The following is a 14,033-nucleotide window of genomic DNA, read 5'->3' on the forward strand; positions in this document are numbered from 1 at the left end:
AAGTTCCTGACAGAATATTCTCCTCCTGCAAGCAGACTGACGCCGATTCACCAACAGCACAGTTCATAGTTCCACATCCATTTCGTCCAGTGTTTTGAAATGAGAAACGGCTAGTCCGTCTGTTAAATGCATAGACAGTGAGGCACTTTTATTTTTTCACCTCTCCTTCCTGTCAAAAGACAGACAGTGCGTCTGTCCAATCAGGAGGGTCCGTCCACTGCTAGATAGGCCCTACCTTTTCCGGTAGAAGTTAATGCCGTTGTGTTTTGTGATTTGTTGAAGTGTTTTCCTATTTGCTGTCGTGTTTTCATATTTGCTGTCGTGTTTTCCTATTTGCTGTCGTGTTTTCCTATTTGCTGTCGTGTTTTCATATTTGCTGTCGTGTTTTCCTATTTGCTGTCGTGTTTTCATATTTGCTGTCGTGTTTTCCTATTTGCTGTCGTGTTTTCATATTTGCCGTCGTGTTTCCCTATTTGCTGTCGTGTTTTCCTATTTGCTGTCATGTTTTCCTATTTGCTGTCGTGTTTTCCTATTTGCTGTCGTATTTTCATATTTGCCGTCGTGTTTTCCTATTTGCTGTCGTGTTTTCATATTTGCCGTCGTGTTTTCATATTTGCCGTCGTGTTTTCATATTTGCTGTCGTGTTTTCATTTTTTCTGTTGTGTTTTCCTATTTGCCGTTGTGTTTTATGATTTGTTGTTGCGTTTCTCTAATTGCTGTGGTGATTTGCACTTCAGGGCCACCGTACTTTGTGTTGCATCAGTGAACACTTCTCCATGTCTCCTTTGAGTCAACACAGACAAGCACACCATGTTGTACAAACACATGTAGCCTATATATTGAATCATTTACAAAGTCGCAGTCAGGAGAGGGGCTGTATTGTGAAATACTTATGACGTATATTTCGGCCTTGCACGGTGTATCATTTCAGTGCTACGGAGAGATATTTGCACATACTCATTACAGCTCCATTCTTAAATATACAGTCACTCTGTGCAGTCAGTGGTATCATACTATACTAAAGCAGTGTCCATTTAGAGTGTGTGCCTGTTCGGAATGACCCAAATCCTTGGTTCCCAGTATTTTATTCATTTATTTAATTACTTTTTATTATTTGCCTTTACCCACTTAATTATATCCACATTATTGGTGATTATTTATCTAAAATCTCATACTTTTTGAAAGCACCAATAGTCAACCCTAAAATATTGCCATTGATGTATTTGGTCAAAAATATTGTGATGTTTTGCTGCTTCATAATAAAAGCCATGGGCGCAGGAAGCATTGAAAATGTGGGCGGGACAATGTAACGGGGGTCTGGGGGTCCTCCCCTAGACATTTTTTAACAGATGTCATTTCCTGTATTCTGGTGCTTTTTTACAGGTCGGTTGATACTAGAGCTGTCAATCTTCCTCTATAATACCATTCAAATTTCATTTGCTAATTTTTTGATATTTCAATATTTATTGCTGAAATGCAGCCTGTTATTAATATTTACTACACTACTCAGGCTTATGCAATGTCAATGCCATTATCAGCATGTGGTTGTTGTTACACGTTCTGTCCACTAGAGGGACTTCAAACATCAGCCTGGCCTTAAAGGGGACCTACGTCATGGTGCATTCCATTTCTGGCACGCCGCTCTCTCTTTACATTATATTCCACCACGAGCACACAGCGACAAACACAAATCAGCAGAGAACTCTGGAATGAAATATTATCTAACAAGTGTAGTGAAGCGGCTCTGTTGTAAAGGCTAACGGTGCTCGGTTAGCACAATGACATCATGTTAGAAAGCACAGCCGAAATGATTTGTCGTAAACTAAGTAACAATAGTGTTAGCCACGATGCTAACAGCATTGATAACTAAGCCAAACGGTGCTGTCACTACTATTTTAGTGATTTAAAAGTAACCTGTTTCTTGTAGATTGTCACGTTACTGAGAATACAGCTGTTAGAAGGTAATATATGAAGTTGAAGCTAACTCTGACAGCTGTAGGGCAGCTAACATTAACTTTAGCTGTCTCCATGAAGCTCCCAGCTAAGCTAACTCTGACAGCTGTAGGACAGCTAACATTAACTTTAGCTGTCTCCATGAAGCTCCCAGATAAGCTAACTCTGACAGCTGTAGGGCGGCTAACATTAACTTAAACTGTCTCCATGAAGCTCCCAGCTAAGCTAACTCTGACAGCTGTAGGACAGCTAACATTAACTTTAACTGTCTCCATGAAGCTCCCAGCTAAGCTAACTCTGACAGCTGTAGGGCAGCTAACATGAACTTTAGCTGTCTCCATGAAGCTCCCAGCTAAGCTAACTCTGACAGCTGTAGGACAGCTAACATTAACTTAAACTGTCTCCATGAAGCTCCCAGCTAAGCTAACTCTGACAGCTGTAGGGCAGCTAACATTAACTTTAGCTGTCTCCATGAAGCTCCCAGCTAAGCTCCTATAACTCGCGACGCAGTTAGGAAACCAGACCGAGCTAACTATTGATAACATAAGCATTTTGGCTCGGTGGATGTTGATTTTAAAGTCATGTTAAAACTATTTCCCATCTTTTCTTCCGATTTCAAGCCTGGCTGTGTGTCGGCTCCGTGTTCCGCCGTCCTTCAGTACCCACCAGGTCTGTATTTGTTGCGGAACGGCTGCGGCCATGACTGACAGCTGAAGTCACGAGGACCCACGAGATCTCGCAAATTCACGTATGATCGCGCGATATAACAGGATGTAGTTTCTATAAACAGAACCACAAAACCAACAACAGTTTGTTTCAGGCCTGTCTCAGCCCATTATGAAGTTTTCAATGTGTAGTGCAGGGGAATATGATCCGCCGTGAGCACGGTGTATTTTATTTTGAAAATTAACCGGATGTTTTTATTTTGTTTCTGTGCTCAACTTCCTGTCCCGCACAATCTGCCCTGTGCTGAATTGCTGCGGAGCTCTCCAGCATCTGCTTCGGAGGGCTGCGGATTGCCGGAGCCGTTCCCGAACGGATCCACAGCCATTGCAGTTGGTGGAAATTGGGGGTCACCCCCCTTGTACTAACGTGACTCGGTACATAACGTTAATTCCGTGATGTTAAGACCTCACAATGCCTTGTGTTTCTCACTCCCGCTAACTTCATAAAATGAGAAATGAATTGTTCATCAGACGTGACATGACAAAGGCATTTTGTTTTCATATGCAGGTAGGCCAAGGAGAGAAGAGGGAGATTAGCTAACGTTAGCCAACATATTTATAAAAAAATAACATTTGAATAGTAATTTCAGCATTCGAATAGTATTGATTTTTTTACTATTCGATTTATGTTCGACTTTCGGAATTCGTTCCAACAGCCCTAGTTGATACTTGTATCTGGCTATACTAGGATGATGAGACAAATGATGGGTACATTTGTCAACTTCATCCAGGGGCCCCAGATTACATATTTGAAGATACTAGTGCATGGCCTGTTTGGAACAGGCCGAATCCTTGGTTCCCACCCAGTACAACTTTATCTAACTATAAGCGTGTGTTCCACATTTCCTGTTTGGGGCTCCCAGACTGTGGTCGGGGAGCACAGGGTGGGTGTTCCCTGCAGGGCCGAGGCTCTGTCCGGCAGTATTAACAACAGGTGAAGCCACCGTGTCTTGAGAAGCTTGTGGGTTTATTGTGCGCTGTTAATTCATTTTAACATTTGTCTTTGCTACCTTTGTTATCTGTTTTCCCTCTTGCTTTCCCTCACACAGCCGCAGTCTTACTAACGATACTCTCACTGCGACACCGCTCGCACACTCACTCACACTCACTGACGTCACTCAGTCAACACACATGCCATTCTCGCTCTCACTTACACTACTCTTGTGACACGTGGTTCAATCTAGAGATTCTGCGTTAGGGCTGCACAATTAATCGCAATTTTATGTAAAATCGCAATATGGACTAGTGCAATATCGAACCAAATCGCGCGGGGGGGGGGGGCAATATATGTAAGGAAAAATATGCGTCAAAGCATTCTGAATGAAGTATTATACAAATCGTATCCTACAGAAAAAAGGGGAGGGCTCAGCCTGCTGGGGAAGCTGCTACAGCACGCAGAACGGACGGAGAAATGTGCAATGGTTCCTTGATTTATAATTAGATTATTAGCTTCTTATTTGCTGTGATGTCGCTACATCACACACTCAGACAAACATTTGGTTACAGCACACTCTTACAGTTAACACTTTAGGGGGAAGTAGGAAGCAGCTGACTAAGAAGGGTAAGTCGAATAATTAAAGATAAAGACAGTGTAACAGTGTAACGTGTAACAGTGGCGAGGAAAAACTTCCTTTAGGCAGAAACCTGGGACAGAACCAGACTCTTGGTGGGCATCTGCCGCTGCTGGTTGTGGGGGAGAGAGAGAGAGACAATTAATACAGGAATATGACTAATAGTAATTATAGCAGTGGGTATAATGGAGTGACAAAATGAACAGTGGCAATCTTGATGGATCATAATCAGCCGTGGCGCCAAAAGGAGCCAGTGGCAAAAAATGGGGACCTAGTGGCCCTTTCACTACTTTCTACCCCCTCACTTGGCACCCTTGATTGGACCACACCCATCTTTGAACTCAGCCTTCATTTTTATCTCACCTACACACCTGTGAAGTTTTCTGACTGCATTTGGCTTGCAGTGACAATATTTGCCCGCAGACATATTAACATGTGGCAAAGTACTCAAAACTGCCTCTGTGGTAGTAGCCACTGCAGTAGGTGTCTCCAGGGCCACATTTACCCATGATGATACACACACACACACACACACACACTGTCGCAGCTGGTAAACATAATTCAAAGAATCCTTTGCTGTCGCCGTCTCCCAGATTTAGTGGCCAGTCTGGACAGCATCCTGCCCAGCCTGCTGGAGGACAACATCCAGGTGTGGGCCATGACGAGCCACAGTGAGAACCCACAGGTGCACACTCTGTTGGATAAGATCGCTGGCGCCTCGGACCAGCCGGTACCGGCGGAGTTACGCGCCACCACCTCCCTCAAATCACCCACCCTCTACATCTTCACCTCTGGAACAACTGGTGAGTCTCAGTGAAGATTTAGAATCTGAATGCTCTCGTTTCAGGCAGCACCGTTCATAAATGTGTTCAAAAAATGTCGTCGTTAAGTAGAGTATGTTACGTCATGTAACTGCTGCTTGGCAGGGTATAATGTGTACTGTTATGGTGTTCTTGTCATATATGGATTCATATTTCATTTTGACAGCTGTTAGTTATAATAATAGCCAATAGTTGTTGAGATAACATTGATCAATGGGATGGTAGTGTTGCCCTGTGTCTGCTGGATGTGTAAAGAGTATGCACTGTTTGGAGCTGTTGCTGTGACTAATGTTTCAGCAAAGTAAGATTGTGTTTACAGCTGGTTCCTCCACTCCTAAATGTCCCAAAAATCTGTTAATTCAGATTTCATAAAATGTAATCAAAAACGGAAATCATTTTAAATTCCAAAATAAAATAGGTCAGGAATGTCATCCATCCCCCAACTGTTTTACAGCCACCTGTGTGTGTCATGGTTGTCTTGGTAACAGCGTACACAGAGCAGGTTCTCCCCTGTGTCATCCTCCCATGGCTTCAGGCTCTGTGGTATTTCTTGTGCGACGATTATTAAAAATCAATTATTTTCCCTAGAATTGAGATTTTTTTTTTTTTTTTTTTAACCAATGATTGAGCTAAATATTTCCTGTTTATGCGGTACCACTGATGGCGACTACATCATATCTGTTTCCAGCAGAACAGAGTGAAAGCAGAAAAAGCAGAACATCCATCTTATGTTCTTCTTCACAAAATAAATAAATGTCAGACTGACTGACTGACATGTCATGTCATTATTCTTAGAAAACTATCAGTTTTTTAAAGAAGGACAGTTGTTAAAGAAGGAAAAGAAAACGTAGAACTACTTAAATGAGGACGTAACGTTATGTCACAGATGTCATTGCGTCACAGACTAAGGTCCATAATCTAAAACCTGGTAAATTTCAAAATGACAGCTGACTTTTGGTTTCACCCAGGACACGATCCCTGGTCTCCAGAGTGAAACGCCTGTCTGTGTTTGAGCCATCCATCCCAAAACCTGTCTCCTTACTCTGAATTTGGACCTCTTATACTTTGTTGTCTTTTGCTGACCTTACACTAAATGACTTTTCAAGCTATTCCATTGTCACAAGCTATTTTCCTATATCGTAATAAAATCCCTTCTCCTGGAACCATCACCTTATCGTGGTGGAGAGGTTTGTGTGTCCCTATGAACCTGAGGGCTGTGTTGTCTGGAGCTTTGTGCTCCTGGTAGGGTCTCCCAAGGCAAAGTGGTCTCAGGGGAGGGGCCAGACAAAGAATGGTTCAAAAACCCTATGAAAAAACGAGGTACAGATGGAGTGACCCTGCCCGGCAGCGAGCCCCCGTCTGGAGCCAGGCCCAGATGGAGGGCCCGTCAGCGAGCGCCTGGTGGCCGGGTTTGCCACGGAGCCCGGCCGGGCACAGCCCGAAAAAGCTACGTGGCACCTCTCTCTCCAACCCATGGGCCCACCACCTATGGGAGGAACCGCTGGGGTCGGGTGCGCTGCCACATGGGTGGCAGTGAAGGTCAGGGGCCTCGACGGACCAGACCCGGGCAGCAGACGCTGGCTCTGGGGACGTGGAACGTCACCTCTCTGTGGGGGAAGGAGCCGGAACTTGTGCGGGAGGTGGAGCGCTACCAGTTGGATCTGGTGGGGCTTACCTCTACGCACAGTCTCGGTTCTGGAACCATACTCCTGGATAGGGGTTGGACTCTTTTCTTCTCCGGAGTTGCCCAGGGTGTGAGGCGCCGGGCGGGTGTGGGGATACTCACAAGCCCCCGGCTGAGCGCCGCTACGTTGGAGTTTACCCCGGTGGACGAGAGGGTCGCCTCCCTACGCCTGCGGGTTGTGGGGGGGAAAACTCTGACTGTTGTTTGTGCGTATGCACCAAACAAGAGCTCGGAGTATTCGGCCTTCTTGGAGACCTTGAATGGAGTCCTGTATGGGGCTCCAGTGGGGGACTCCATAGTTCTGCTGGGGGACTTCAACGCACACGTGGGAAATGATGGAGACACATGGAGAGGCGTGATTGGGAGGAACCGCCTCCCTGATCTAAACCAGAGTGGTTGTTTGTTGTTGGACTTCTGTGCTAGTCATGGATTGTCTATAACGAACACCATGTTCGAACATAGGGATGCTCATAAGTGTACTTGGTACCAGAGCACCCTAGGCCAAAGGTCAATGATCGATTTTATAATCGTTTCATCTGATCTGAGGCCGTATGTTTTGGACACTCGGGTGAAGAGAGGGGCAGAGCTGTCAACTGATCACCATCTGGTGGTGAGTTGGGTCAGAGGGTGTGGGAAGACTCTGGATAGACCTGGTAAGCCCAAACGGGTAGTGCGGGTAAATTGGGAACGTCTGGAGGAGGCCCCTGTCCGACAGACTTTCAACTCACACCTCCGGCGGAGCTTTTCGTGCATCCCTGTGGAGGCTGGGGACATTGAACCCGAGTGGACAATGTTCAAAGTTTCCATTGCTGAAGCTGCGGCGGGGAGCTGTGGTCTTAGGGTCTTAGGTGCCTCAAGGGGCGGTAACCCACGAACACCGTGGTGGACACCGGTGGTCAGGGAAGCCGTCCGACTGAAGAAGGAGTCTTTCCGGGATATGTTATCCCAGAGGACTCCGGAGGCAGTTGCAAGGTACCGAAGGGCCCGAAGGGCTGCAGCCTCTGCCGTGAAAGAGGCAAAGCAGCGGGTGTGGGAGAAGTTCGGAGAAGACATGGAGAAGGACTTTCGGTCGGCACCAAGGTGCTTCTGGAAAACCGTTCGCCACCTCAGGAGGGGGAAGCGGGGAACCATCCAAGCTGTGTACAGTAAGGATGGGACGCTGTTGACCTCAAATGAGGAGGTAATAGGGCGGTGGAAGGAGCACTTTGAGGAACTCCTAAATCCGACTAATACGCCCTCTATGGTAGAGGCAGAGCTGGAGGATGATGGGGGATTGTCGTCAATTTCCCTGGTGGAAGTTGCTGAGGTAGTTAAACAACCCACAGTGGCAAAGCCCCAGGGATTGATGAGATCCGTCCAGAAATGCTTAAAGCTCTGGGTGTGGAGGGGTTGTCTTGGTTGACACGCCTCTTCAACATTGCGTGGAAGTCGGGGACGGTGCCTAAGGAGTGGCAGACCGGGGTGGTGGTTCCCCTTTTCAAAAAGGGTGACCAGAGGGTGTGTGCCAATTACAGGGGTATCACACTTCTCAGCCTCCCCGGTAAAGTCTACTCCAAGGTGCTGGAAAGGAGGGTTCGGTCGATAGTCGAACCTCAGGTGGAAGAGGAACAATGTGGATTCCGTCCTGGTCGTGGAACAACGGACCAGATCTTTACTCTCGCAAGGATCCTGGAGGGAGCCTGGGAGTATGCCCAACCGGTCTACATGTGCTTTGTGGATCTGGAGAAGGCGTATGACCGGGTCCCCCGGGAGATACTGTGGGAGGTGCTGCGGGAGTATGGGGTGAGGGGGTCCCTTCTCAGGGCCATCCAATCTCTGTACGACCAAAGCGAGAGCTGTGTCCGGGTTCTCGGCAGTAAGTCGGACTCGTTTCAGGTGAGAGTTGGCCTCCGCCAGGGCTGCGCTTTGTCACCAATCCTGTTTGTAGTATTTATGGACAGGATGTCGGGGTGGAGAGGGGTTGCAGTTTGGTGAGCTGGGGATCTCATCGCTGCTTTTTGCGGATGATGTGGTCCTGATGGCATCGTCGGCCTGTGACCTTCAGCACTCACTGGATCGGTTCGCAGCCGAGTGTGAAGCGGCTGGGATGAGGATCAGCACCTCTAAATCTGAGGCCATGGTTCTCAGCAGGAAACCGATGGAGTGCCTTCTCCAGGTAGGGAATGAGTCTTTACCCCAAGTGAAGGAGTTCAAGTACCTTGGGGTATTGTTCGCGAGTGAGGGGACAATGGAGCGGGAGATTGGTCGGAGAATCGGCGCAGCGGGTGCGGTATTACACTCAATTTATCGCACCGTTGTGACGAAAAGAGAGCTGAGCCAGAAGGCAAAGCTCTCGATCTACCGGTCAGTTTTCGTTCCTACCCTCACCTATGGTCATGAAGGCTGGGTCATGACCGAAAGAACGAGATCCAGGGTACAAGCGGCCGAAATGGGTTTCCTCAGGAGGGTGGCTGGCGTCTCCCTTAGAGATAGGGTGAGAAGCTCAGTCATCTGTGAGGAGCTCGGAGTAGAGCCGCTGCTCCTTTGCGTCGAAAGGAGCCAGTTGAGGTGGTTCGGGCATCTGGTAAGGATGCCCTCTGGGCGCCTCCCTAGGGAGGTGTTCCAGGCACGTCCAGCTGGGAGGAGGCCTCGGGGAAGACCCAGGACTAGGTGGAGGGATTATATCTCCAACCTGGCCTGGGAACGCCTCGGGATCCCCCAGTCGGAGCTGGTTAATGTGGCTTGGGAAAGGGAAGTTTGGGGTCCCCTGCTGGAGCTGCTACCCCCGCGACCCGTTACCGGATAAGCGGAAGAAGATGGATGGTAATAAAATCCTGAGAGTCTTGCTAGAGTTGGGCACTCCCGTCGTCTCCATCGTTTAGTGTAAGGTCATAAAACTCAGTCCCAGTCAGTCTTTTTCCCGTCTGGACGTTCAGACAAAATCAAACGTGTTTGATATTATTAGGGGCCGAGCAGCGAAGCTGCGTTGACCCTATTGTATTTGCCTGTATTATTAATGGGATTTTTGCAATGGAAATGTACCACAGACCTTGCAGCTCACACTTCTCAATAATTGCTGATGTTTGCCTCCTACCCTTACATTTTGGTTTTTACTTTTGTGTGCTCCCCTGGTTTTTTACAATAAACAAACTTCTTAACCCACTTGACAAAGTTGCTAAACCTTCACAGTGGACAAATGCAACTCTTTTCTCTCACTTTTTCAATCCAAAATCAACACCATTCATAGGAGCCGATACCATGCAATTAAACATTGCAGTTGGTGCTAAGTGGAGCGTCTGTCATAGCGTGATTGGTTATGTTGGTGTCATTGATTCTTAATTTCCCATGAAGCACCCACGGAGGAAAACATAAATCGGCGCCTATGACGCCATTTGCAACAACGTGACCACCTCCCCTGCTCCTTCAACCACCACACCTGCCTCCCCCCTCCACCCTCTCAGTCACGCTCTCATTTCTCTCTGCTGTCCCCTGTGGTCAGGGGGGTTAAGAAGTTTGTTTGTTGTAGAGAATTCTTAAAGGTGGTCTGTATATGCGTGGCGGTGAACTGTTGACCGCTACGTTTGCAACGGCGACGTACCGCAGACGTCGCGGCTCGTGCCTCTCGATATTTATCGACGTTTGCCTCCCTGCCGCTGGGCTTCGGGTTCCGCTTTCGCACGCTCCCCTGGGTGTCGGGGGCGACTGGTGTGGGTGGCTTGGGCCCCGTCATAACTGCTTGCAGTTCTAGTTATTATTATTATTATTATTATTATTATTATTATTCCTAAGAAATCCATGTTCCCATGCTCGAAAACTCAACAAACTTTGCACACAAGTCCAGTCGTCTGCCAATGCAAAAATTCATTACAAATCAACCGTACATGCTACAACATCACAACTTATGCCAAACTGTAGCCCCAATAGAGCAGAAACTGTACTCTGCAATTTTGAAGTCCATCACTCTTTTTCACCCACTTTTTTTCGGCTCTGTCTCCGGAAGTGTTTTTCCCCATTCAATTGTTTCATTGATGTTTTGAAAATTGCTGATACGACTTAAAAACAGAGTTTTAAGTCTGGAACCAAGCCAACCAGCTACGACATGAATAGTGAGCATAACACATTTGAATTGGCACAAAAAAACATTTTGAAAAGGGCAAAAAAGGCAAAAGGTCCGAGACCGTGTAGAGAAACTATCAGAGACTTCAACGGTAGAAGCTCGCTCTAGCCGTTCGCGGTTTCGCGGGTACGATAAACGTTTCTATGGTAACAGCGATTTGGACCAATCAGAGACGTTGCTGTTACGCTTAGGATTGTGGGTAGTGTAGTTTTTCTCCATTAAATCGCAGATAAAACATGTTTTTCTTAAAACAAGGTTGATTTCATACAGACTTCTAGCTTCTACATGAGCAGAAACCTTCGTTACACAACCACGTAGCTCGGGGTCAGTCTACCTCGGATGGTTTAGATATTATGACTGGTATTCTAAATCCTTATGGAGAAAATCAATGGGATTTTTACTTCCGGAGTCGGCTGTGGGCGGGACTGTTGAGGTCTATGATAGGTCACCTTTAAGGTTTGGTTTGAATATTTGCGTCATGGTTTTGGTGGATGTTTCACTTTAATGGAAAACTAGTTCTACAATGAATGTGCCACAAAATTTATTTTCACAAAAATCAGTGTGAATTTAGCTTAAGATCAGGCTTAGTAAAAAGACAGCTTGTTTCCACTGGATGTCATTGGTCTGTCAGAACAGTAGTGCTTTGACTTCTGCTAATTGTGCCTTCTTCACCGTCTCTGTCACATGCACATCACTGAAGAGTTGCTTTAAAACAGAGCGAGGGGGAATCAGGGAGGGAAGGAGGGAGCATCTGTGGGTTCAGCATCGTTGGCATCTTGACAGGACTGAAAGGACGACTGTACATGACTACACGTCAGTGTACTTTTCTCTTGTTATTGTTGGAGCCAGGTGTGTCTTCTCAGGAGCAGCCACAAAACTACTATAATATTAGTAGAATTACAATTGAATTTCACATTGCATGACACTTTGTTGTATTGTCATGCTGCACATGGCTATGTACTCCCTCCCCATGCTAACATTGGCAGCAATGCATTTGAAATGGACAGAAAGTATGGGTAATGCAGTATAATGTCTTTTCTGTTCCCAGGGCTCCCCAAGGCTGCGGTGATCACTCACCTGCAGAGCCTGAAGGCAGCAGCAGGCTTCTGGGCGTTTGGAGCAACTCAAGAGGATGTGGTGTACATCTGTCTGCCGCTCTACCACAGTGCCGCTTCCTTGATCGGTATAGGAGGAACCATAAAGCTAGGTAGGACTCACAATATGTCTGCTTGGCTAGGTCTTTTGTGTTCACTGTATGTTGTAAGCATTTCTTTTACAGTATCTTACATCTAACACTGTGGCAGCCCTCAGACAAAACCAGAACAACTTGAGCCTGTGTCTTGGTTTTTGGCTCTGTGATAGCTTCATGCACCATTGAGCAACTCTCATAGGAAAAAAACGGGTTTTATTTTATCTTATAGCTTACTTTGCCAGAACTGTAGTAGACACCTCTGGGTTCTAAGATAGCGTAGCTTAATGTAGCTGGTAACATTATGAGCCTTCACAGAACCCGACAAACAAACAAAAGGTTCCTTTCTGTTCTGTGGGAGTAAATTCAACACATGGCCAGCTGATATATTCTGAGCTTCTCTACACACTTTTCTATCAAGTTTGTGATAACACAGAGTTTCAGTTTTGCTGCCTATATGTGGTGTCGGACAATATTTGCAGTAGTGGTAAAAAAAAGTCGATACAGTCCAGTGGACGGTTCAGTTGAGAGAAATCTGTCTTTTTAGATAAAACTGTTGACAAAGTTTTCCTTTGGGGACGTAATTTGAAGTTGGAGAAAAGGTAATAAATTCCAATATATCGCAGAAAATCACAATATGTTCAAAATAGCAATAATAAAGTATAGTGACATAAGTATCGTGATGATATCGTATCGTGGGTACGATATTGTATGCTGCCACAATAATCCAAATACTGAACACAACCTCTCTAATGTTAAAACAAACACCAACAGAGGGTAATAATGAAACTGTCAGGTTTTGTGCAGACTTGAACCCAAAAATGCAGAGAGTTGAGACGAGGAGGCAGCGTAAGGTTTCGAAGGTTTAATAAATAAAACTGGTTACAACAGAAAGTGTCCTGAAGCAAGCAGGTTGAAAACTGGCAAAAGGAAAATCCAAAAACACAAGCAACAAAACTACTCAGGGAGAGTCGCATGGAATGTCTTGGAAAAGACGCATGTAATGACACAGAGACTAACTACACGAGGTAACGAGGGACAGGTAACATGAGGGTTGATGAACAGGTGGAACACGTACGGGCGTGGCAGACAATCACAGAGACGGGAAAACACAAGGCAGGAAGTAAAACAAGACATTGGGTGTTTCTCAATCTCAAGAAAGCAAAGAACAGACCTGTGTTCTTGGGGAGAACGTTCTTGCTGGTTGTTCTTGGAAGAATGAACTCGCAAGTTCACAAGCACAGAAAACTCTGTTAACAGTTTGAGACAATGCCTTCTTCCTGTTATTGGTCAACCCCCCCAGCACAGAGGCTACCTGCAGGGCTCCAAAATAAAAACCACAATAATATTTAAACAAGAAAACCTCATAATGTTACAACTATTGCAATAATATTGAAAAATAAAACTTATTGAGCTTTAATTTTATTGTTTATGGTTTAGCTCAAACACCCCTTACTTATTCAGAAGAGTGGAACGCGATCCCTACTATTATTAGTGTATAAGTTTAAGTCAGTTTAAATTAAAAAATAAGTAGGCATATGCACTGGTGTGTCCTATGTGTCCCTATTAGTGTTATGTGGAATTATCATGTCTATATTATTGTAGTGCACTGTATATGCCCAGGGACAACAGATGGAAATTAGCAATTCAAATGATAAAGGTTGGTGTCTCCCCTTTAGTCTACATAACATGTCATAGCATGTTACCACTTTATGTACAACTGTTGATTTATCATACAGACTGAAACGCAACCTCTAATAAATCAGAAAACAAATACACCAAAAAATATGAACTAAATACTAAATCTAATGTATAGCCTATGGCATAATTTAATTATTATTATTAACTCTCTCTCCCCCGCCTCTGCCTGCTGCGCTGTGTGTGTCTGTGAAGCTGCGGTGTGTGTGTGTGTGTGTGTGTGTGTGTGTGTGCTTGTGGAGTTTAACTCTGAAAAGACAGTTAACCACAGGTTCCCGTTAATCTTATGATGGACA

General features: G+C 45.7%; 1 protein-coding gene across 1 annotated transcript in view; it reads left to right on the plus strand.

Moving 5' to 3' along the window:
* The window catches only part of slc27a6 (solute carrier family 27 member 6), a 46,484-nt gene that overhangs the window by 19,018 nt on the left and 13,433 nt on the right, over positions 1-14,033 (plus strand). Inside the window, exons 2-3 of the mRNA XM_031282336.2 lie at positions 4,843-5,052; positions 11,899-12,057. Coding sequence (XP_031138196.2) covers positions 4,843-5,052; positions 11,899-12,057 — 369 coding nt within the window. The remainder of the gene's footprint in view (positions 1-4,842; positions 5,053-11,898; positions 12,058-14,033) is intronic.

Source organism: Sander lucioperca, chromosome 14 (assembly GCF_008315115.2).
Source record: "Sander lucioperca isolate FBNREF2018 chromosome 14, SLUC_FBN_1.2, whole genome shotgun sequence".
In the NCBI taxonomy this organism is placed as follows: Eukaryota; Metazoa; Chordata; class Actinopteri; order Perciformes; family Percidae; genus Sander; species Sander lucioperca.